We start from the raw sequence: 26,783 nt of genomic DNA, 5'->3' as shown, positions 1-26,783 counted from the left end.
AAGATGCGTAACATTTCTTCAAAAAATGTTTGACAAGTGGCGATTTCTGAAAGACGCTATCAACTCGATAACATAGAATCAATTAAGCAAAAAATTTCAAATATGGAGAAAACAGGCCATAACTTGACTTATATTAACCAAATTTTTTTATTCAAAAGCAACCTAAAACTAATAAGAACTAAAAAGAGCTAAACAATACAAAACTTTCAAAAATGCTCCTAAAGGTTAAAATAGCTCTGAAAAGATCAAAAAGGTAAGACAATCCGCCTGCAGCATTGTTAATTCCTGTCATAAGAATCACGTTGACCCAGAGAACACCGCACCAATAAATCCATATGTGCTCAAAATCTAAACTAGCTTGTCAGCTTTGTAACAACTACACTTTTTGCAAAACCAGTATGACAAAACTCACTTTCCTGTATTCCGAATTCGATTCTAAAACCTGTGAATCACCGAAAAACAATTCCTGGAAAAATCTGCCCCAAAATTTCAAAAAAGGACAAGTCATCTTCCGCCTGAAAACAAAAAAACTTGAAAAAAAATTAACGTTTTTTTCACGGAACTACAAAATCACTAATGAATTTAACAACGTGACATTCGTTTTCCCCATTTATATCCTGTTTCAATGTGATAAAGAAAACTTTTTTTACTTATTGGTCTGACGCTTTGATTTCATTTAGAATTGCGAACTAAATCTAAAATCTGCCCTAAGCTAGCTCTCAATTGGAATGACAAATCATCAATTTGCAAACATAGCCGGCAGATTGCCAGAAAATAGCCACAATAGCTTTGTAGATCTACAGTCTCAAAAAAAAAAACAGTAAAAAAGACAGACCAAAAAAATTCGTCTTTTCATTGAAGGCTGATATGTTATATTTTGATCAAAAATCTGTATAAGTTTTTGCTGCCTCTATTAGTTGCTCTCAAATAACCCTCATTTAGAGTAAATAAAAGTCAATTTCAAAGTGAGGAAGTCATTTTTGAGAGTGAGGTAAGTCAAGTGTGACCAAAAATTTAATCACGCGAAAGAATAAAAAACTCACTCCACTAAGAGCGAAAAATGACGTTACACACCTACTTCTGTTGAACCTGCATGAACGAATGAACAAAAAAGCAGATTTGAAGTGGTTGTGACGTCATATGGTCGTAACAAAAATCGCGACGAAATAAAAAAACATAGCAGGACAAGTCCTGACGTACAATTCAAAGAATTTTCATTGACTAAACAGAAAAGCTAGACCTAGAATGGACTATGAGTGAATTAAGACATTTTTTTAAAAATCAGATAAAAAAGAAAAAAAAACAGAAAATCAATGTCAAAATGCCGCATGTGAACAAAAAAACCACTAGCGAGAAATGAAAAATTAATTCAAACAAAAAACTAAGCCTAGGATGAGCTGTGAATGAATTGGGAAAACCATTTAGAAAAAAAATCCGATCCAAAAAATCGAAAAAACAGTAAAAATCAGAGTTAAATTGCCGCATGTGAACAAAAAACCACTACCGGGAAATGAAAATTTAAATCAAACAAAAATGTAGGCCTAGGATAAGCTGTGAATGGATTGGGAAAACCACTTAGAAAAAAAATCCTATCCAAAAAATAAAAACAGTAAAAATCAACGTGAAATTGACGCATGTGAACAAAAAACCACTAGCGGGAAAGCGAATTTTACAAAGTCTCACTCACTCACTCACTCACTCTACTTTAAAATTAGAGCAAAAAAATTTCACGCCGCAAAACCACTCGTTTTTTCTATCCATTTCCTGTTTCGGCGTGACCAAAATCACTACTCCAATTTGACTTCAAAAATCATGAAAATGTGTGAACAGATCTTTAAAAAAACATAGCCGGAAGAATTCCGGAAACGACTCGAAGTGGAAATCCACCTAAATGCCCTCCAACTACTCATCACACAAAACCTGCCTCCACTAAATTAGGATTATCTTGAAACAAAACAGTAATACAAAATTTAGAAATAATCAAATCTATTAAAATTTGATAAAAAATCTGATCAAATTTTGTCATAAATTGAGATCCCGAATGAACTATCTCTGCCAAAATTACTTTGTAAACACATCTAGTACCTACTAAAACCACTCATGAGAATTTTTAAAAAATACTTGACGCCAAATCATGAAAAAAATAAGCTCTTACAAACACTGATTAAAAAACTGGAAAAAGTTCATAAATTTTTTAACATTACAAAAGCACCTAAATTCAAAGATAAATTCTTTGCAACCAATAGGGTATCCGAATGCTCGCAAAACAATAAGCAAACGCAGAAAAAAATCAAAAACCAAAAAAATTAAGAAAAATATTTCCAATTTCTGCCATTTTTCGTCATATTTTTCAACACAAAAACTTTATATCAACAAAACTGTAGCCACTTGTAAACTAAAAAATGCTCAACTAATATGGGATATGGGACTTTTCAGTGTCCATTTGAGGCAGTAAAACAAAACAAAATTCGAAAAATTGCAAAAAAAATAGCCCAAAAATCATCAAAATACATGAAAACCCACCGAATTGGCATAAAATTCAAATAAATTTCCAGAAACCTTCAAACCACTACCAAAACCAGCCTAAAATTTACGGAAAATTATAACCAAACCTCTTTAAAAAATTTAAAAAAACTGCTTCAAAATGCAGCACGTGAACAAAAAAATTTCGCTCGCTTACAGAATTCTTTTTCACACCTCAACTTCTCGCTCTCTCGAAAACAGCGATATGAACAAAAAACCATTCTCTTTTCGCTCCACTCTTCATTTTGTTCAGCAACAAAATCACTCCAAATTTTTTCACGTGTTTCATTTGCCGCTTCAAAATTTACTCTAAAAAACTGATTAAAAAAACATAGCCGGAAGAATTCCGGAAACGACTCGAAGTAGAAAATTGCCCACATTTATGACTAAACAACTAGAACAACTATTGTGAACACTGAACCTCCACAAATGCCATAAAAAATTTAAGGAAGAGAAAGGGCATTCAAAAACCAAAAACAAATTGAACGAAAAAACTAGAAAAACTTAATTACTTTTTTTTAATAGTACAAGAAACATAAAGCCGAATTAAAGTCCTTTGGCAATTAGAGCAATGAAAAGCTCGCAAAACAATGGGCAAGTCATAATAGGCTAAGAAACTTGTCTAAGACTTAAAAAAAACTGCAAAAAAAATAAGAAAAATGGTTTAAAATTTCCCTATTTTTCTGTCAATTTTCCTGATAAAAAAAGATTTAAACCAAGAAAATTTGAGCCAATTGGTATCTGACATTCCTTAAGTGACAAGCTTCTATTCAAATCCCACTTAAAGAATTAACAAAAAAACAGGCAAAAAATCATTAAATTACGTCTAAAAATCAGCAAAACTGATCAAAAACCTCCAAGTTAGCATTAAACTCAAATTAACAACTTGAAACCTTCAATTCCTATCAAAACAAGCCTAAACATAATACAATATCCTAATCAAACCTCATAACCATCAAAAGTTGCAAAAAACTGCTTTTAAAAGCCGCAAGTGAACAAAAAAATTTCGCTTGCTTAGAAAATTTTTTCACACATCAATTTCTCGCTCTCTCAAAAACAGTGGTATGATCAAAAACCATTCTCTTTTCGCTCCGCTCTTCACTTTTGTTCAGCGCCAAAATCACTCCAATTTTTTTTCACGCGTTTCATTTCCCGCTTCAAAAATCACTCCAATAAAATTGATTTTTAAAAAGGACTTCTCCAATACTCCTCTTCGAGTCGTAAAAAGGACTTCTCCAATACTCCTCTTCGAGTCGTAAAAAGACAGCGCCCCAATACAATTCAAATTCTTTGAATTGTAAAAAACCAAGAGAAGGCCAATAATAGCCCCAGCTATCACTGTGCGGCTATTAATAACTCTGCAAATAAAGAAAGCCACCGTCATTTGAGAATCCTGCAATTCAATTGACCAAATTATTCAAGTGAGAGAACAAAACACTTGCTCTAATAAGAGTTAAAGATGACATCACAAAACTCAGAACAAATTTGCATGGACAAAAGTAAACATCAGCTCGGCCAAATTAACTATCAGGAAAATAACCACGGGCATTACAACTCTCTATGACATACATAAATCGACTAGCAGGTGCGAATTGCCCCAAACAACTGGTGGGGGTTCGATTTGAATGCAGGATGGGGTAGAATCTTGGTAACATCTCATTTACAAAGAGCTCAATTTGATCACTACAAGGACTTAAAATGAAAAATGAAACCAATTATGGTACACTTTTGATACGACTGTTTACTGGAAAACTCCAGCAAATTGAGTTCAATTCTGAACGAGAGCAGCAGCGATCACGCAAAAATCAAGCAGATAAGCGTATAGAAGCTAATCAAAAATCAAATCGATCGAGCGAATAAGCAACCGAAACCAATTAATTAAAAACTATGAAATAAGACATACGCCACCACAATGATGCTACAATTTTGTTCCAGGTTAAAAAAAACTTCGGAATTTGATCAAAAATCACTTAATGTATGCTAAAAAATTTGAATTAAAACTAAGATCTGCTTTGAATATGTCGCACGTGAACAAAAACCATCTCTTGCTTACAAATTCATCGCATTTGAAAAAATTTATCAAATTTGAATCGTAAAAATAGAGCTTCATTACTTCTCGGCGAGTTGTGTATAATTAGCGCAAAAATAGCGAGCTGAAAAAAATGCAAGCTTATTAAAAAAAATTTTTAAAAACTAATAATCCCGTTTTGCTCGTGAAATATCAAAGTTGTCAAAATTTTTTGAAGAACTTGAAAAAGTTACATTTCTAAGGTTAGGGTCAAAATTACATTCACCGACACCATTACCTCAAAAAGTCCACATCCAGTTTTTTCTAGAAAAAATACAAGGAAGACCTAAATGAACAGTGCCAAATCTTTAGCATTGACACATCGCCAGAAAACAAAAACTTTTTTGGTGTTAATTTTTTGTTAATCATTTATGTGTTGGTAGTAAGTGAATTTTAATATGTGGTCTGCCTTTGTTTGGTTTTTCTGTACCGGTATCTTTTAAAATTGCACTACACCTATCTTTCTTGAATAGTTTTCGTTTTTGTCTGCGAAAAGGACAGCATAATTTTGGTTCAAACAGTACAAGTAAATTTCTCCATATAAGTAGTTTGAATAATCCTAACGGTTTCTATGACAGAAATTAAAATTTGTTGTTGCAACTATGAAAGGTCTGGTTGAACGTTCTGTGCTACGCACAGACTCGCACGAGCCGTCTTGTTGATTAATTCAAATAGATCAGATGGAACCATAAAACATTAATCCAACAGGATCGAAACAGGTGTCGCAGCAGACCTTATGTGAGAGCAATTAAAAATTTGATCAGTGCTTATATAAAAACTTCAACTTTTCAAATTTCTGTAATGCGAAATTTCTAAAATTTACACTAGCTACAACTAAAGACATATTTGTTATTTGTAATCAGGATAAAAGCCGTTAATCACAGCAGAAAAAAAATCAAGTCATCAAGTTTACAACTAAATTCAAACTCTTTGAAGTCTTTATCTCCTAGGACTAGAGCTTGCTTCTGAAACATTTATACGAACATCTCTGCTTTTCAGATATTTCAACCGCTTTGCAGTTCGCTGAATGCAGCTTATTTCACGAGGTATTAGATAGTCGTTGAGCACAGCCCAAGCAGAATCACTTTCGTAATTTTCTTGGGTGTTAACAATTGATGCAGCAATTGCTTCCGTGGCAATATACTGCAATGATGGAGGGTTTAAAGACACTGTGATGAGCTCGTTTGACGACTCTTCGTTTCTGCTTTGCACAGTCGCGTGTTTGAAGCCTCCAAAGAGGTAGACAGTATTGTTAATAGAGCCTCCGGCATGCCAGAAGACTCGAGAGCTGAAACAAAAAAGGTTTGTTACCCTTCCCAGGGTATTACTCGAAATAATTAGAATATGCATTCTCAAAACACTCGTGTGATGACTTTCAATTAAAATTTCCCTATCTTCAAAGTCTATTTCTCAATCCAGACCACTTCAAGCTTCTGCCCCAGAATTTCGATGAACTGACTCACATAACTTCCCTGACACAAAACTTATAATTATACCATCTGAGATATCGGGCTACAGGCATCAACTGAGATGCGATAATGCTTTTGTAACTGTCTGCTCACCCCATTGGAGGAGGGAGATTTTATTTTTCAAGATTTTTCGCACGAGCAAGAGCGGTAATTGCTTAATGTCCTGCCCAATGAACGGGGAGCTCAAATTGATTTCAATTGTAAGGGTCAGAAATTATTCAGATAAATAACGAGAACAGGAGCAACATCTCAAGGTTCTCCATATGCAGTAACAAGTGACTCCGTTATTGGTTAATACTGAACAGTTAATAATAGCAACGATTCGTCGTTTGAAAACCAAGACTTCAGAAAATTAAAAGTTAGATCTATATTTAAATTTCACGAGCACAAACTAACTTGGCAAAATTGATTTCGGTCCAAGTTCCGGCTGATACGTCGAATACCCAAAAGTCACTTAATGTGTTTCCTGAGGAGTCTAGACCACCTTGCAGAAGCAAATGGTTTTCGTCAAATATAGGCGACAAAACTGCCCACGAGCGCCCCACTGGCCACTGTTCGTTTTCTGATTTTCTTTCAATTTTTGTCCATTTAAGCTTTGTCATGTCCAAAAAGAAAAAATCTGACATCCTTTCGTAAGATAAGCGACCACCGAAAATGAAGAAGCGATTTCCAACTTTGCAGCTGGCACATGCCGCTCTCGGAGGCGGTAATGGACCTACCGCTTGAACAAGGTCAAACTTATGTTCGGTGATATTGAAACGAATCAAACAGTTGAACCACGCCTTCAGATCCATTATTACTTCGCGGTCAGCATCGATAGTGTAATCACCGTGTAGTTCTGCTCTAAAAGAAGGTATGGAACCATATCCTCCGAATAGATAAATGGAGCCTTCGTGAACAAAGCTCGCTAATTTGTCACGACCTGAGGGATGGTCCTCGGTCAAAGGAGAAGTGATTGGATCTATCATTGGGAAAACCCTGGCCCATATTTTCGTCAAAAGATCTAATCTGTACACCTTTTCATTATAAAAGTTAGCTTTCGAGTAGCCGCAGAACACATAGAGGCAGTCGTTTAATATTGCACAGGCTGCAGACGAAAGAAAAGGCGGAGACTCGCCGTAAGTGTCTTCAAGTTTCCATTCACACGATTCGGCGTCGTAGAACCAAAGCATCCTAGAAGAATGGTATCTGGACTAAAACAAAGTAACCAATGTTAAATAAATTAACAATTTCGGGGCTTTCTCATATCACTCCATCAAATTTAAAGTATAAAAAAAGGTCAATTAAAAGAATGTCCCTCCCCTTATAGGGTAGTCGGTCAACTCGGGGCGGCAAGTCAACTCCTATATACATTTATAAATTCTGACATTAGTCAACATCGAATTTGCATCAAATGCAAATTATATAGAAGAGGATGTAGAAAACTGATCAATACACTGACTTAGGAACGGGTTGATTGAATCAAACTCGATTAGCCTCCCTGCTATTCGTTTTATGAATTTGCACGCAGAGGGGCTGGTCCTCCAGTGCAGAAAATTAAGGGATTAAAGATGGCGTTCTGAACATCTGACTCGCTGTTTAAATTTTAATTTCTTGATTTTCTGGTGATATTTGTAGGCTTCTCCAACTAATTTTGCACAGCTTTTTGCATCAGATTTGAATATTTTATCATCGAAACAAGTTATGAAGAAAGTCTAGCCCTTCATTGTCGTCATTTGTTGGGCTTTGATTTGCGAGACTTCACTTGCAAGGTCTCGAAAAATCGTTCACTCTACATCACACTCTCTCTATCCATACATCGTCAAGCAGATCGGCCAAAGAGTACCGAATGTCATTGTCTAAGGGGAGTCAATCCTCCCATTAGGCAAGGTAAAGCACGGCCAACTGTGAACGCCTCGCCAACTGTGAACGTTGGAAGGATTTTGGTGGGTTCTCATCCATATTTCAGGGCGATTTCATCCCGAAACTCTTATTCGTTTAGGTCAAAGTTGTACCTCTTTAGAGGGAGCGCATTTAACCAGCAGGACGCTCCTTTTTCTGTGGCTAAGTCTCTTGCAAATGACTTCTATTTTGCGAAAATTCCTTTGACCTGTGACTTTTTGGTTTTTAGTATTTGGTTTTATTGCGTCTTACAGTACTGAGTAAACGATCCTGTTCTTCGCTCTCTTCCTTTGGGTTTTTGTCAAGAATCGTAGTAACCTTCAAGGATCTTTTCGCGTACTAGCAGCAATAAAAGGTCTCTACTTGTTGCTGTGTGAGATGATTGACCATGGATGGCATCAGTTCTTTGCTAATAATATTCTCTGTACAGGCTGTTAGTGTCTGCGAATTTGGCGTAGTTCTTGTTATTAAAGTCAGCTTGTTTTGTACCGCGTTCATGAAGGCTTTGTACACGTTTTATGGCGGTGTTTGCATGCTTACAGAGTTTTGTCAGTAATTGGTCTTATTCACACGTTTATGACAGAACTTCAGTAAAGGTTTCAGTTAAACCAACGACGGAACCGATTACTTCATGCCCTTCTTCTACAAAATTGTCCTTTTCGAAAACTTCTCCGTCCTTATCGATAAGCTCTGTATTTGTGCTGTGGCACTCAATTGAGCCCAAAATCTGGCCCTTTAGGACGGAGTTTATCCGTCCTTCAGGAGACTTTTCACGAAGCTGATTGAGCCTGCTGCATTTCCATTATCTGCATACCATTTTTGGGTAATGTTAGGGTCAATAATTTACACGATGACGGGCAGTATCGCTACTCCATAAACTGCCATAGCTAATGGGTCGCGTAGCGTTGTTCCTTCAGATTTTGGGGTTAAGTCGCTTCAACATGGGTTTGATGGTTTTTGGTATGAATTCATGAGTGAAGTTTAACGAAGGGCATAGTTTTGTATCTGTGATGGCAAGCTGGCGCTTGAGGCTGTTAAATGAATTCTTCGCGTCGCTCAGGAGGATGCTCCCTGTATTCTAATTCCCATATGCGCTCTTGTGGGACTAAATAGCTTTTTTGGTCGAGGCATAATTATACATTTTTGCCAAGTTGTGCGAGATCTCGCTTCACACAATTCATGGTGCTTCGTCCTAAGATTCTTTGTACAAGTCGTGGGGTCATAATTTTCCAGAAGTCAGAGGGCTGGCAGTTTTAAATGCTTCTCAGCAGGCGATGTGGTGCTGCTACTAGCTTGTGTCGGCGGCTAAGGTTGTCCTGTGCAGTGTTTGCATATGAAACCCGAAAGGTGTTGGTTTCCGGATGGCACTCCGCTGCATTTCACGTGCATATAGGTTCCGCCAGAACAGAAGACGCCGCCACGGATTGAGCATTTAGAACAATGCGTCTGTGGTTCGGCCATGTTGATTGTTGGGGTTGAGCAGATCACTACTTAGGAGCATGCCGGGATTAAGTAAAAGAATCTCGAATATTGAAGGGGTGTGGGGGAAAACTAGCAGCGGGAATACAATGCGAAAGACCCTCCATTTCCGATGAGTGATGTACCCCTCATTTGTGTATAGTAACAAAAACCTTTTAGTCTATTCATACAAAAAAACTTTACATATACAAAAAGTAGCATGTGAAATGATAAACGGCACGAGCAAGTTCCAATAGACAAGTTTTATTAGATTATTTATGAGAAAACCAAACCGCAGCTCGTCATAACTTCATAATGTAAGAACTGTCACTTTGATTTTTGAATTTCTATAACTTACCAGTGATTATTTTTTATTTACATGTGTCAGATTTTAAAAAACTGTCTTGTTTAGGAATCACCTTTTAAACGGCCTAGTCCCACAGTTATGATCATTCAATAGGTAATTAAAAAACGTACATCATCACTGCCGTCAAAACTCCTTGATGGTAAGGATATTGTCGTGAATCCTCCAAATAGTATTAAATATTTGTTCCACACAACAGCACAGTGTCCTACATGAACAGGTGGCCACAAGCAAACATTTTGAGAGCGGAATAAATCTCTGGTTTGATCATCGTCTTGGTACTCATCCAATGTAAAAGCCCTAACTGCCATCTGAAAAATGAACTTTGTTGTTGTTGTGACTTCAAAGCGAGACTTCTTGCTACAGGACGTCAATTACCAAATAACAATTGTCACTCATTGACTGAGGAGATTAAATAGATTAATACATTAAATAGATTAATGTATGCTTGAACAATGGCATCAAGGAATCAAAGAGTTAACTCTACTAAGACATCAGTCAAATGCGGCCAATGCAAGAAAGGAGTCAAAGAGGATGACGGTTCTGCGATTGGGTGCGAAAGTTGTCAACTTTGGTTTCACGGTACCTGTGCTCACCTCTCCGAGGAGGAAGTTAAATGGCTTGGAGCTAAACGCAACTGTGTGTGGCTTTGTGACTCGTGTGTCGAGCAGAATGACAACATCTTCACTTCTTCAAAAACCGAAGCTAAGTTGAATGGCTTATTTGATTCTTTAAGTAACAAGTTTACATCATCAATTGCAGAACTAATTCCTAAAGCTGTTAAAGAGTCTGTTACTAGTCATTTGTACGATGACGTCAAGAAAGCTGTTAATGACACCTTACCATCCTACGCTGACATTAGTTCAGGTCGCTCAAACGCTCAGTACAAAAATCCTGATCTGCAGTTTATTATAAATGGTGTTACTGAATCTGAAGACTCGTACTTGAAGCAAATCGAGAAGGACTCGATGGAAGTCAAAAACATAATATCGCATATTGGGTTAGCTTGCGACGGCAATGTAACAGGTGTTAGACGACTTGGCAAAAAAGTCAATCCCCTGAACAAACAAAAGCGAAACTGCCGTCCTATACTTATCACAACCTCCAATCCCCTTTTCCTTCAGAATTGCTTTGCTAGAAGTCACTAGCTGCAAAATTTTGTAAAACCTGTATACATAAAGAAGTTTCTTACATCCAGTGAGAGACAGAAGGAGAAAGATGTCCTCGGGAAACGCTTCCATATGATTCATCGGGAAGGAAAAAATAAAGAAGACTTTCGGATAAAGAATTTAAAACTTTTTTATCAAGGGCGTGAAGTCGAAATGAGCAGTGATTGACAAACAGAAGCCAACTGCTTGCTTCTCAATTGTCAATCAATTTGCAGCTTGGATAAACGTCAAGAATTGGTTAGAATAATGACAACAGCATCAATTTCTTTAATATTTTTAACTGAAACATGGCTCTCTGAAAGCATTTCTGATTCAGAAATATTACTCGGATCTAATTTCAATGTTGTGGCACGTTCAGATCGCAGCAAATGGGAACACGGAGGTGTTCTCATTGCAGCCTCTAATTGCATCCAAACACAAATAATTGATGTTAAATTACCACAATATCCTTTCTCTGTTGCGTGTGGTCTTCTAGATAGCATACCGTCGTTTTTCATATTGATATACAAATCCCCAGTCGGATCTCCATTTCACTTCAACATTGAATTGCTCACTGATTGCCTAAATGAATACCTTGCGAAAATCAAATGTTTAGTCAGCAACTATCCGCCTACGACAACAGCTAATACTTATGTGCTCGGTGATTTTAATCTTCCCGGTATCAATTGGGAAACACTTACATCGATTAACTCTCAGGAAAATGAATTTTTAAATTTACTTGACGAACTTAATTTGAATCAATTTGTTAGCGGTCCCACTCACAAAGGTCACAACACGTTGGATCTTATCTTGTCTAATGTGGATCAATTACCTGTTACTATTGGAACCAAACTTTTTTCCGATCATTACCCGATCTTCTTTTCTTGTAACTTCGATCTGATTGATGCTAAATTTAAATCAGGTTTTTCACGCTCGTCATTCAATGCGCAAGCTTTCAACTTTTATCTTTCTGACTTGTTCAAATTTTTAAGTTTCAACGATATCAAGACTTTGGACTATCCTGAGCACTGGTATTTTTATCTGCATGAAAGTTTTAGTCAAAGTGTTAAGATGAAAAGAGCTAAGCGACGTAATGCGCCAATATTTTTCTCCTCGCATACAATGCATCTTCTGAATCAGAAAGAGACTAACCTCCGTAAGCTTACAAAAAACTGGACACTTCTGCTCTCACTAAAACAAAGAGAACTTGATAAATCACTTAACGAGTCGATTGAATTGGACAAGCAAATTTTCATTGAAAAATTCAACCTATCATGTTCTTCTCACTGTTTTAGGCTGCTGAGAACACTTGGCTTCAGTAAGTCTTTACCTTCTGTTATGTCCTATTGCGGAGTTTCTCTGTCCTCTAGCTCCGAGATCGCAAATGGTTTTAATACGTTCTTTGGTTCCGTTTTTTCTCCCAAAATTAAATACGATGTGCCAACATCTTATGAATTTTTGCCAGAGTTGTGTATAGACAACGTAACGGTCTCAGAAACAGAGATAAGAACCTTATTATTGCGCTGTGATGATTCGAGCTCTATGGGTGCCGATAATATTCCCTCATTCGTTCGTGAGTGTGCAACTATTTTATCTCCAGCAGTTCAACAACTCTTTTACTGGGTTACCAAAAATTGCACCTGGCCTTCGTTATGGAAGGTATCGTATGTTACGCCCTTACATAAAACGGGAACACTGAACCTGGTTGAGAACTATCGTCCAATTTATCCAAAGGTGAAGTTTTTAATTTGCAAACAACAACACGGATTCATGAAATTAAGGAGCACTGTAACTCAAATGATTGATTACTTAGATATTGTTGATAAATCTCAAGACATAAGCTCTCCTGCACTTTCAGTTTATTTTGACATCAGGAAGGCCTTCGACACTGTTCCTCATCACTTATTGCTATCTAAACTTCAAGTTCTTGGCTTCTGTCCTGGTTTTTTGTTACTTTTTGAGTCTTATCTTTCTGATCGCTTACAGTGCGTCAAGGTGAATGAAACTTTCTCTTCTTTCTGTAATGTGACATCTGGTGTACCACAAGGCAGTGTCATCGGACCACTTCTTTTTCTGTTATTTATCAAAGATATGCCAAATGTAATCTCACATGGATCGTATTTTCTGTACGCTGATGATTTGAAAATTTTTACATGCTGCGAGTCACAACTTATACAACAGGACCTTAACGCCTTACAGCAGTGGTCAGTTTCATATGGCTTGAATTTTCATCCGTCCAAATGTAAAATTTTATCTTTCAATTTTGACCGCTCGCAAGTATTAAAACTTGGTGAGACAGAACTGGATTATATTGACTATATTGAAGACCTTGGCTTCACCATATCGAGTAATTTGAGCTGGCAACGTCATATTGATACAAAATTAGCTAAATGCAAAAAGATTTTCTATTTCATAAAGCGAAACGTGCCTTTCACGATATCAGGGAGGAGGAAACTTTTATTGTATCAAAGCCTCGTCCTCTCCATCCTTCTTTATGGTTGTTCTGTATGGCAGCCTTCTATAACCTATATGCGCAAGCTGGAGAAATTTCAATCAAGAGTTTTCAGATGGATTAATTCTGATCGCGATTATGTTTCTAAACTTCAAAGATTTTCTTTCGTACCAGTTTGCTACCAGAAGATTGAGTCGGACATGATCCTGCTTTGGAAAATGATCAATAAACAAGCCGAGGTTGAGAGTGAAACACAAAGTAGTTCTTTCAACACAAGGTCATCGACTCTTGGATTGTTTAGCGTGCCTAAAACGCAGAAGTTCTGCTCCGAAGATAACTTTTTTGTCAGGGCCACCAGATGTGCAAATGAACTGCTAAAGCTAAATGTTATTAAATTCGATATGACGCTGGGCATATTTCGTACTAAATTACATATTTTTCTAGTTGAAAAACTTACTCATTTTAACATTGATATCTCTTGTTCTTATTTTGTAAAATGTTTTTGTAAAAATTGTCGCTCTTAATTTCTCCTGATGCCTGGACTAAATGATCTCCTCACTCCTGTTTTGGAATTGAGTCTTTTACTACTACTACTACTACTACTACTACTACTACTACTACTACTACTACTACTACTACTACTACTACTACTACTACTACTACTACTACTACTACTACTACTACTACTACTACTACTACTACTACTACTACTACTACTACTACTACTACTACTACTACTACTACTACTACTACTACTACTACTACTACTACTACTACTACTAGAATGATGAAGAATTAAATTTATTCGGGGTTTCGATCAAGAGTAGCAAACGATGCAAATTAATACAAAAAACCTTGAAACGGGCCTCCACCGACGAAAAATCTTGCAAGGAAGGCCCAAAACACTAAATAGTTTAGAGAGGACATTATATGAAAAACTAATGTTCACTTTAAGTGTAACAAAATGTGGTACACTCAATCGGACGGTTTAGCAATGGGTGCATCGCTGGCTGTAATTTTGGCAAATTGGTGGATAAAATCTTTTGAAAAAACCTTTCAAAAACCAAATGAGGGAAGGGAAAACAATACTCCTGACACAAAGGTGATACGCATTGACTGTATTCGACGCGTTACTTTCCGAGGGAAAGGGGTCGAGGGCGAATCATGCAAAAATGGTTTTATGCAAAATGCCAAGATATCACTGACAGAAGTTATAAGACCATGCAAGACATTGTTTGGATCTGTTCCTATTGTGCGGAAAAAGGTACAAAAGAGGACACACAGGAATTGAAAGTATTCAAGAGGTATGTAGATGGCATAGTGTGCACCGTCAAGGGGAACCCTCTAGATTACCTTGAGTATGCAAATTCTCTTCACAAGAACTTACAATTCACTCTTCAGACACCAAACGGTGGTGGAGAACTGGCATTTCTAGATCTAAACGTAAACATGAGTGAAGATAGGAAAATTAGCTGTCCTTGGTATCAAAAATCCACCGATAACGGCGTAATCCTAAATTTCCGTAGCTGTGCACCGTTACATAAGAAACATGTGATTCAAAGCACTGTGCATAGGATTTTTTATGCGACCAGTGACTGGTAATCCTTTGATGTGGCTCTCAAAAAAAATCAAGAGATCTGGACTGAGAATCAAAATCCAACTGAGTGGTACCCCAGTATTGTAAACGAGACGCTGGATAAAATAGTCACGAGGGAAAAGGTCACAGCAACCCCCCCCCCCCCAAACTGAACAACATCTCAAAAATGTTAAAAGTCTTAACAATAAGGAGCCTAAAACGAGGTTTTTTGTAGAATACAGAGGAAATATTACCCAAGATTCTGCAAGCAGGCTGAAAAAATTTTGTTATATTCAAATCATTTGTACAACAGGAAATCTAGGAACCCGCTTGCCCACCCTGAAATCATCTTTTGATAAGAATCTGAAATCTCATGTGGTATATATAGTTACATGTAATGGATGCAGTTCCATCTATGTTGGCCAAACCCGCCAACATGTTATCACTAGAATTTTGGAGCATCAAAAGAAGGATTCCTCTGTGGGACAACACATCGTTGATTGTTGTGGTACAGCGCATAATATTAAATGGGAGATTCTTGATACATATCGCTTGGATGAAAAACTAATGACAATACAAGCGATCGACAACAAAAAGCTGAAACCGCAATTAAATACGCGCGATGATTACCGGGGGCGGGAATTGACATTAAAGTATTAGTTCAAATGCAAAAAATTTGACTTTTGAAATTCAAAAATTATTCGGTTACATGTTCATTCAAAATTCTGTCAACCCCAGCATGTAAAAAACGAAAACAGATAAATATGAAATTAACAAAATCCCTTTTCAGGAATAGAAAGCATTATACTCGGGATTGTCAAAAACTCCGGAATAAAACTTCAACTGATTTTATTGTGATAAGTGTAAATAAAATGTTGTAAATGTGATTTTAACTGTAAATAATTTAAAAATTCAATGTTATTTTAACTCATTTTTTAGATTTAGAGTCAAGGACAAATTCATATACTTTGTAAAAGATTTCATTTAATTTTTAAACCTGACGATGAACGCAATGTTCGAAAACGTTCGTTTTTAATTAATTTAAGTTTTAGTTCACAATTACTTCTCTACATTATATGAATAGCTGAAACTATTCTCAAGCTGAACGCCTCCAGGTGAATTGATTTTCGTTACGAAAAATATTCAGCTTGATCAATAAAACTGTGTACATTTATGTGACTGTATGTGACACTATTAACCCCGGATGGTGTTAGTTCTTTGCTAATAATATTCTATGTCTCGGCGGTTAGTGTCTGCAAGCTGACGTAGTTCATGTTATGAAAGTCAATTTGTGTTGGACCGGGTTTGTGAAGTTGTTGTGCTTATTTCTGTGGTTTTTGTTTGTTTGTTTTGACGTTTTTCAGTTATCACTGAAGGAACTATTTCCATAGAGTCAGACATTAAAATTTTGTCCCATTCATTTCGCACTTTCCGCAGTCGCAATGAAGCCGCCATGTGCAGATATATTGACCGCAAAAACTTTCAATATCAAACGAGCTGGTAGGAGTCAGGAGGGTATCATGGATGGCTGCAAGAGTAATTTTCTTGATGTTCAGTACATGTGACATTTTTAGGTTTGGGAGCTTTTTATTTTCAGAGAGCCAGGATCTTATTCTTTTGTTTGAAGCGTTCATGTCGGACTGGTTTCGTGTAACAACTTTAAAGTCACTATCAGTTTTTTTTGGTAGCTTGTCCGGAAGATCATTGATGAAGATCATTTACAGCAAGGGCCCAAAAAGGGAACCTTGAGGCACACCATTTGTGACTTTTCTGGGGCTCGATAGTTCTTTATTACATCTCACCATTTGCATTCTTTCGCTCAACTATGAGCAGATCAGACTACACATTTTTTCCGCCAACGTTTTGAAGCTTTCCAATCAGTTTACTATGTGGGACTTTATCAAAGTTTTTTGAGAAATCAATGTACAGAACCGCTAATTGTTTGATTGTGTTATCTTCGTTATAGTTGTATAATTCATCAAGGAACATTGAAAGTTGTAGAGTCGCAGATCTTTTTCTTCGGAGACCGAACTGATTAGAGTTAAGAATTCCATTTACAAATTCGTTGATCTAGTCAAATAGAATTTTTTCAAAGACTTTTGAGCTACAGCAGAGTAGGCTGATCGGCCGGTAGCAAGATACGTCTGCTCTATTTCCCCTTTTAATGATGGGGGTCAAGTGAAAGAGTTTCCACTGTGTGGAATATTTTCCCTTGTTGACACAAGTTTGAAAGAATAGGGCTAGGGATTTTCCAATTGTTGGGTGACATTTTTGTAGAACAATGTTTCCAATTCTGTCTGGCCCAGTTGATTTGCCATGTTTCAGAGTTTTCAGAGCAAGGCATATTTTACTTTTTAGACAATTCACTGTGTTCAGTGAGGCATTCTTTCTTGTAATCCGAATTTCGTCTTGATCGTTAAAGACACTGACAAAGTAGTTGTTGAAAAGTTCCGCTTTATCTTTGTCGCAGGTCGTCGCGCCAGATTCGCGTTTTACAAGTGGAGGAATGTTTGCAGATTTTTTGATCGACTTAAGGTATTTTTGGATTTTGCTGAATGTGCGCCCTTCAAAAACTGTTGTTTCATAGTCCTTAAGTTCATCCTTTGCGCTAGATTTTATCAGTTTCTCCAGCTTTTTGAGTTTTATTATTTTTTCCAACGACATAACTTTCTTTGCTCGCTTCATCGGGTTAAGACGTTTGACGAGGTTTGAAGTGTTGGGTCAAAAACGGCTTGACTAAAACTGACGACAACTTTTTTCGCCGGACCAAAGCACTCTACAATCAAATGATCAGAAAATACAAAAGCTATGGCCAATACCTCAACAAAGACAGTCTACTGAAAATTTACTGGCATTTTTTTAACAGACTCTTCACACCAGTCAATAAATGCACGTGGAGGATCCTTTGCAGATACGGAAGGTTTAACCCCATGAGCAAACTAAAAACAGACAGAAAATTGTGACTGCATCAACAGGGTGAAAACCCGTGGACCTAACCCTGAACCCTACTCTACTACTACTACTACTACTACTACTACTACTACTACTACTACTACTACTACTACTACTACTACTACTACTACTACTACTACTACTACTACTACTACTACTACTACTACTACTACTACTACTACTACTACTACTACTACTACTACTACATGATCTGAAGGACAATTTGAAGCGAAAAGTGTAAAGCTCATACCAATTTGAAACAACATTTTTGTTGAAATGCCAACTTAAAAAAGTAGTAAGGGTGGTTGTAAGGGTTTCAAATTGGCATTTCAGATCAATTTTTTTAATATGATATTGAGATTAAGTTTTTTACTACTAAATTTTTACAATATTTTTTAAATTGGTATTGAGAATACGTTTTTTACTACCAAAATTTTTACAGTAGTTACAGACTATTTTTTAAAAAAATTAATTTTTTTCAAATTTTACAGACTGTGTTCTTAAATTTTACAGACAAACAAACATTGCGTCGGACGTTTGGTCTATTTTTTCACTACTACAACCGTCGGACGACTGATTAAACATAGTACTCTTGGTAGAAAAGACAGGTACTTTAGGTAAGTTATGATTGAACAATTAAATAACGTTAAACATTTACAAGGTTAAACATTAAGTTATGATTGAACAATTAAATAACGTTAGATTTACAAGGTTAAACATGTTAAGTTACAAGGTTAAACAATTAAACTAGGTTAAACAAGGTTAAACAAATATAATGGCTAAAACAATAAAAAATTTATCTATGTTTGAATACTTGAACAGCAGACTTTAGTTTTGTGTATATCCGCAAATGCGCATCGTTCGATAATCTAATTCCAGCTTTCTCACATCGTGCCTTGATGTCGGGAACTGAAACTGTGGAACTGACTCCGGAAAACAGCAAGCATGCTTTATTTTCGGGGTCAGTCCACGCGGGGGCTCCCGATTTGACGCGGAATGATTTCAAAGACTTTATAAACTTCTCTCGGAGAACGTCTTCACTACTCTGACCTATAGTTGACCTCCGTCGAGCGTCTGCAGTAACCGTTTGTTCTCGAGTCACGTTTGCAGCAGGTTGTTCTGTTGGAGTAACCGGGTTAATTGGAGTTAGATTAACTGACGGCCTAATTGCATTGAATCGCCGTACGATTGGTTCCGAACATATAGGCGTCTCCATTGGCGTCTGTGGATCAATGGGATGTGGCTCTTCGGGCGCTTCAAAGTCAGACTCTACATCAGACTCTTTGTCGTCTACTTCTGCTTCTTCGGCTTCTTCGGCTTCTTCCGGTGGGATATCTGACGACAAATCGTCACAATATATCGACAACAGCTGGTCGCGGTCCTCTGAGGTTCCCTCTCTACCAATGTAGATATCCTCAGCTGTTGTCTTGTTGTGAGCCGTTTGTGCCAAATGCGCTTTTGTCACCCCTTCTTGAACCTTGCCAATGAAACTTTTCCATCGGCGTTCCCAATACTTGCTGATGGAGTTGGCGTTAAATCGCACTTCGTTTGGGTCATCGCCGAATAGAGTAAAGAAAGTTTCCTGAATGTGTTTTGAAATGGACCGCTCAATTTTGTTCTGCTTCGCGCTGAAGACATACTTCGACTCCATTGAATCATTCTCGTCGGCAAATGTCTCCTTTAACTTGTAAAGCAGCGGTATTTGATCGGCCTTTATTTTCAAATACAGCGTATAAAACTTTCCCGTCTTGTGCCTATCAGTTTCCAGAACGCTGTTTTCTTCAATGTACTTGACGTCCTCCCAAGTGAGTGCCAGTAAGGGTCCAGACCGTACATTAAATCTACCTTGTAGCACAAAGAAATTTAGGGCCTGTTGTTGCTTGTACGTTAAGGTAGATGTTGCTAAGTTGTCCTTTAGATGACTCAAGGCCAGCTTGTGACGATTTCGTACCAGAGCAATCGACGGGACCCGGGCTCGCAATTGTTTGGCTGTGGTACGATAGTTCTTAATAGCTGCAGTGGAGAACGCTTTCCTTACACTTTTAATTGCCGCCAACATTGTTGAGTGCTCTCGTTCCATCCTGGCGGAGACAACGTCTGAATACAAAAAACAGTAATCAACGAAGTTGCTGAAAGTTGCGAGATAGTTTAGCATTGTTTGAGGCTTCAATCCTCTTCGCTCTTGCAACTGGAGGCAAGCTTGTAATAGTTGCTGTGGTCGCCTCAGACCTTGTGTTTCCCCATACAATACAGCCATCAACTGAATTAAGCCTGATCTGTCCTCGTTGCAATATTCATTGCCCGCTCATTTTGCCAACTGTTTTTGGTGCTCAGTGAACCTGCGGGCAATTTCTAAATCGCTTGTTCTCGCAATTACTGAGGACTTCAATTTGGCTCTTAGATTGTCTGGAAGTGAACTAAAACAAACAAAAATATAACTCAACCCAAATACATTGTAATTTATTGCCCAACATTGTCAGACGTTTGACTCAACATTGGAGTGTTTATGCAATTGTCAGACATTCGACTCAACATTGGATTGTTTATTATGCAATTGTCAGACGTTTTAGTAAACAATATATTGGTTATGCATTGGAGTGTTTATTATGCAATTGTTAAACGTTTGACTCAACATTATATTGTTTATGCAATTGTTAAAAGTTTGATTCAACTTTTAATTGTTTTTTTGCAATTTTTACACGTTTGATTCAACATTTAATTGTTTTGCAATTGTCAGACGTTTGATTTAACATTGGATTGTTTATGCAATTGTCTTACGTTTGACTCAACAAAAATGGTCTCCGAGTAAAATAACTTTATCACTTACGCCCTGCTTTCCGGATTCTCCACTCTCGTGACTGCAGAACAATCGCACTTGTTGGTGTACTTGTGCGTTACCAGAGAAGCAAATCGTCTGTAGCAAGCCATACAGTCGTAGATTTTGTGCTTCTTCTGTACATTTTTTGTCCTGTAGAAATCGATGATAAAGGTTATCTCTGCTTTTTCCAGAATGTCATTGTGTTGCTGCAAGTGCTTGTCCATTCTCTTGACAACGGCATGACAAACTAGGCACTCCAGAACGGGATCAGTTTTAACTTTCTTTGGTCGTTGGAGTCGAACCTTCTCCTCGACGTTTGGTAACATTTCAACGATTGCTTCATCATTCGGTGCTTCCTCGACGTCTGCTTGTTCAACATTTGGTAACATTTCAACGATTGCTTCACGGATGGGTACGATTTCAATGATTGCTTCACTGGGTGACACTTGAACGATTGCTTCATCAGGCGGTGCTTCCTCGACGATTGCTTCACTGGGTGACACTTGAACGATTGCTTCATCACTCGGTGCTTCCTCGACGATTGCTTCACTGGGTGACACTTGAACGATTGCTTCATCACTCGGTGCTTCTTTCATGCATGTGGTGCACTGGCAATTCCTATTATTATCTCCAAAATAATCAGGGCTATAAAAAACTGAAATTTCTTCGTCAATTTCGACTGTTCTAATTGCCTGAATTGATATGATCGTTTTGTTCTTTTCACCGGACACAACATATCGGGCGTTTGGGTTGCATTCGTGGTTGACGAATGAAGCAGGTCCTAGCATAATCCGTGTGCTCTTAAAATTGTTTGTGGGGGCAAAAACAGAAAAAGACATATCCTCCGTGAGCTCGTCATCAGAGACAGTTTCTGTAAAACCCTGCAGACCTGAGATAACTGTTTTCGGCCTGAATTTTTTCTTGGCAACAACGCGCATCTGTGTGAAGCCATCTTGTGGTTCATATTTTGTATTAGTCAGGAAACTAACATTTTCAAGGGAGTCGAGATATGATTTGAACATCTGCGTGTACAGAGCTTTTGCTTTCGGATCTCTCAATAAAAGAGATTGAAAGTCTGAATGAAAACAGAGCTTGTGTGTTTCCAACGTTTGGCAGTCAATTAAATTTTCAGTGAGCTCAGCATCTATAAAACCAAGAATTTGCCAGTTTGCGTTTACGATATCTGTGCCAACATCTTTGGGTTCCTCTTGTACCTCTTGTACGGGTTGTCCATCGTCGGGTTGTATATCATCAGCTTGTCTATCGTCGGGTTGTATATCATCAGCTTGTCTATCGTCGGGTTGTATATCATCAGCTTGTCTATCGTCGGGTTGTATATCATCAGCTTGTCTATTGTCGGGTTGTATATCATCAGCTTGTCTATCGTCGGGTTGTATATCATCAGGTTGTCTATCGTCGGGCTGTCTATTGTCGGGCTGAAATCGTTTTCCAGCACTTGTTTCGTCGGACTGCTGCTCGCGACTTCGTTTCTTGCTCAATTTACCCTTCCTATTATTATTATTGTTGTTATTGTGATTGTCATCAGCAGCAACTCTGTTTCTGAGGGTTCGCGTACTTGCTGTCTGACTTCGCAATTTAACCATTTTTAGATTTGAATCTGACAAGGATTTGAATCTTATTGTTGTAAGAGTTTATTTTAAAATGGCATAATTTTGAAATAGTTTTAGTGGCCTGAAATTTGAGTCCAAAAAGAAAAAGAGTCTGCGATAATTTGTTTATCTAATTGTTTATGAGGCAAGTACTAGTTATTAACTTTGTTCATCTATTTGTTTATTGTGCAAGTACTAGTTATTAACTTTTAATCGATTAGCGTCAATAAAAATATGACTAATTATCGGTTATAATTACCATTATCTTTTACCATTAGAAATGATCATTAGAAATGTCTCTTTTGAAGTTGTTCATCAATCGTTACACGATTGCAGGTATCAATCGTTACACGATTGTTCATCAATCGTTACACGATTGCAAATGATATATAATATGCAATTGTTCTTGGGTGGGGGATTGTAAGTATCCCCCTTTCAAAAATTGCCCAGTTCAAGGTGACGGTCCCCTCAAACCGAACTTGAGATGATGATTCGGAGCATTGTAGATTTGGAGTCATAATATTAAATATTAAACTAATCTACTTAGATGAGTAGAAACCCAAATGAAAATATATTCATTTTGACGTGATAGGAGCCAAACGGGGGTCAATCAATTTTCTTTTATCGATCAAGTTTTTGGGCATCACCTACTGGCTATTATTACATAAATGATAAGTTTCATTGATGATTGACCATTTCTTTGGTGATGATTGATTGTCACAATCGACCTTTGAAATGATTTAATTATGTATCAATAACAATCGTTTGACGATTGTAAAACAAATGAAAACATTTTCCAATAGAGGTCGCACGATTGCATTTACAATACAGCGAAGTTTTGAATTTAAAATATAGACGGTAATTAAAACTTGCTTATAATGTAAGTCAAATGTAACTGAGCCAGTTGTTCAACAACTGCAAAGTAATACATTGTAATTTGATTTTAAACCGTTTAAAACCAGGAGATGATATTATTATTATTATTAGCTGAGCTTTTCAGGACTGAAGAGTGATGATAGGTATCCGACATTTTAGCGTGAAAACAATGAGCTAGAACACTTAATTTTTGTACCATGGAAAGTATGTGTTTGATATATACTAATAACTAAGGTCACTCGTTCACTGTTGGAAACAAGTTGTCATCGTTAACTACGCTGTCTCATGTTGTTCACCGTTAACAATCCGTAGGGTTATCTATACCCACCACCATGACAGCCCGGCTCCATTACGAATACGGCACTTACCGTGCTCGGGTTTCCTCGCTGCAGGCGAGCGGGTGATCTTATTGAATTTCTAAATCTGATTTGCATTTGTGAAACGTTCTCATTTACCGTGAAACGTTCTCATTTAGTTTATTTTGGTATAGCTAATTTTCATAGCTAATACACTTCCCAGTCAGGGGTAGTTTCAACCAAAGCACCTTTGCAACAACGCGGAACTTTTAGTATAATTTGGTTTAGCTAACTTTCATAGCTAATACACTTCCCAGTCAGGGGTAGTTTCAATCAAAGCACGTTTGCAACGACGCGGAACAATTTGAAGCAAACGTCGAACAATTATCTCTAATTCTTCTTTTGAAGATTCCCAACATCTCTAATTCGTCTTTTAAAGATTCCCAACAATCGTCGCACGATCGGAAAAAATATTCGAGATATCAATAGAATTGAATTAAAAGTTATGACTCTCAATATAAATGAAAATAATGAAATAATCAGATCATAATTTATGACTCATAAAACAAATGCAAATAATGAAACAATCAGATCTAAATTTAGTAGTTTGACTAATGAAAATAATGAAACAAGTTTTACAAGTCTTTTGGGCTTAACACTTCCCCACAACATTCAGTTATGTTCAAAGTAGTGTTATCCAGCGACAATTGGGGTAAAGTGGAGTCATTCAAAGCGTCGACAATTGCCGATGTATTTGCAGTCAATTCGGCCGGTAAAGCATTGACAATTCTCGATGTACTTGCGGTCGGTGCTGGTTGAACCTCAGCGGGGTCTTCAGCGGGGTCCTCTGAGGCCGATTCCCCATATCGAATTACAGGCTTTGACGGTCTGTTGCTTTTTCTCGTGCCCTCCACTGCAACCTCCTCTGAAAGTTCGTCAGGCAGGTAGGAGTCGTCGGACGAATCGTTTCTCCGGCGTTTGCTAGGGCTCGCAACATCATTGTTGAAGCTCTTTTTTCTTGGGAAGCAGGTGAACTCTCTACGCTCGGGGACTTTAATTCGGCAGACCTTCACTAGGTTGGCTTTTAGTGGATTTTTGTCCTCGGCCGTTTGTGAGCTCTTCCGGATTAGCTTCTCGCCCGTTAGTTTCCTTCTCGAACTTTCGGCGTGACTGCGAATTCGTTCAACGAGTGCTGAGTTAACGTTCGCGTCCGTCGATTGTTCCCTGGGTCGCAGTAGGTCCAACGCTGAGGGGCATTGTCTCACCGTTCCGTAATTGGATAAGTCGGATTTAAGCAATTTCGCTGCAGGAAGTCCAGGAATCCGCAATGTTGCCACCTCGTTCGAGGTCTTCTCAATTGTTTATGAGGCAAGTACTAGTTATTAACTTTGTTCATCTATTTGTTTATTGTGCAAGTACTAGTTATTAACTTTTAATCGATTAGCGTCAATGAAAATACGACTAATTATCGGTTATAATTACCATTATCTTTTACCATTAGAAATGATCATTAGAAATGTCTCTTTTGAAGTTGTTCATCAATCGTTACACGATTGCAGGTATCAATCGTTACACGATTGTTCATCAATCGTTACACGATTGCAAATGATATATAATATGCAATTGTTCTTGGGTGGGTGATTGTAAGTATCCCCCTTTCAAAAATTGCCCAGTTCAAGGTGACGGTCCCCTCAAACCGAACTTGAGATGATGATTCGGAGCATTGTAGATTTGGAGTCATAATATTAAATATTAAACTAATCTACTTAGATGAGTAGAAACCCAAATGAAAATATATTCATTTTGACGTGATAGGGGCCAAACGGGGGTCAATCAATTTTCTTTTATCAATCAAGTTTTTGGGCATCACCTACTGGCTATTATTACATAAATGATAAGTTTCATTGATGATTGACCATTTCTTTGGTGATGATTGAATGTCACAATCGACCTTTGAAATGATTTAATTATGTATCAATAACAATCGTTTGACGATTGTAAAACAAATGAAAACATTTTCCAATAGAGGTCGCACGATTGCATTTACAATACAGCGAAGTTTTGAATTTAAAATATAGACGGTAATTAAAACTTGCTTATAATGTAAGTCAAATGTAACTGAGCCAGTTGTTCAACAACTGCAAAGTAATACATTGTAATTTGATTTTAAACCGTTTAAAACCAGGAGATGATATTATTATTATTATTAGCTGAGCTTTTCAGGACTGAAGAGTGATGATAGGTATCCGACATTTTAGCGTGAAAACAATGAGCTAGAACACTTAATTTTTGTACAATGGAAAGTATGTGTTTGATATATACTAATAACTATGGTCACTCGTTCACTGTTGGAAACAAGTTGTCATCGTTAACTACGCTGTCTCAAGTTGTTCACCGTTAACAATCCGTAGGGTTATCTATACCCACCACCATGACAGCCCGGCTCCATTACGAATACGGCACTTACCGTGCTCGGGTTTCCTCGCTGCAGGCGAGCGGGTGATCTTATTGAATTTCTAAATCTGATTTGCATTTGTGAAACGTTCTCATTTACCGTGAAACGTTCTCATTTAGTTTATTTTGGTATAGCTAATTTTCATAGCTAATACACTTCCCAGTCAGGGGTAGTTTCAATCAAAGCACCTTTGCAACAACGCGGAACTTTTAGTATAATTTGGTTTAGCTAACTTTCATAGCTAATACACTTCCCAGTCAGGGGTAGTTTCAATCAAAGCACGTTTGCAACGACGCGGAAGAATTTGAAGCAAACGTCGAACAATTATCTCTAATTCTTCTTTTGAAGATTCCCAACATCTCTAATTCTTCTTTTAAAGATTCCCAACAATCGTCGCAAGATCGGAAAAAATATTCGAGATATCAATAGAATTGAATTAAAAGTTATGACTCTCAATATAAATGAAAATAATGAAATAATTAGATCATAATTTATGACTCATAAAACAAATGCAAATAATGAAACAATCAGATCTAAATTTATGAAATAAGTAGTTTGACTAATGAAAATAATGAAACAAGTTTTACAAGTCTTTTGGGCTTAACACTTCCCCACAACATTCAGTTATGTTCAAAGTAGTGTTATCCAGCGACAATTGGGGTAAAGTGGAGTCATTCAAAGCGTCGACAATTGCCGATGTATTTGCAGTCAATTCGGCCGGTAAAGCATTGACAATTCTCGATGTACTTGCGGTCGGTGCTGGTTGAACCTCAGCGGGGTCTTCAGCGGGGTCCTCTGAGGCCGATTCCCCATATCGAATTACAGGCTTTGACGGTC

General features: G+C 37.4%; 2 protein-coding genes across 2 annotated transcripts in view; both read right to left on the bottom strand.

Moving 5' to 3' along the window:
• Positions 1-26,783, bottom strand: part of LOC142349203 (palmitoyltransferase ZDHHC3-like) — a 335,645-nt gene that overhangs the window by 69,594 nt on the left and 239,268 nt on the right. The window lies entirely within an intron of this gene.
• LOC142349255 (kelch domain-containing protein 2-like) lies at positions 5,359-10,472 on the bottom strand. The gene is made up of 3 exons (XM_075400696.1): positions 9,877-10,472; positions 6,457-7,253; positions 5,359-5,879 (listed from the first exon to the last, which is right to left on the bottom strand). The coding sequence occupies exons 1-3, from the start codon at positions 10,072-10,074 to the stop codon at positions 5,531-5,533; spliced, it is 1,344 nt and encodes a 447-aa protein (XP_075256811.1). The 5' UTR covers positions 10,075-10,472; the 3' UTR covers positions 5,359-5,530.

This window comes from Convolutriloba macropyga, chromosome 11, assembly GCF_964194025.1.
Source record: "Convolutriloba macropyga chromosome 11, txConMacr16.3, whole genome shotgun sequence".
Classification (NCBI taxonomy): Eukaryota; Metazoa; Xenacoelomorpha; order Acoela; family Convolutidae; genus Convolutriloba; species Convolutriloba macropyga.
The sequence above is the reverse complement of the archived record's forward strand: the minus strand, read 5'-3'. Positions and strand labels throughout refer to the sequence as shown.

Coding starts and splice junctions, on each gene's coding strand:
- LOC142349255 (XM_075400696.1), bottom strand. CDS start 10,074: ATGGCAGTTAGGGCTTTTACATTGGATGAGTACCAAGACGATGATCAA. Junction 7,254..9,876: donor GTTTTGACGGCAGTGATGAT/GTACGTTTTTTA, acceptor ACTTTGTTTTAG/TCCAGATACCATTCTTCTAG. Junction 5,880..6,456: donor ACCGAAATCAATTTTGCCAA/GTTAGTTTGTGC, acceptor TTTTTGTTTCAG/CTCTCGAGTCTTCTGGCATG.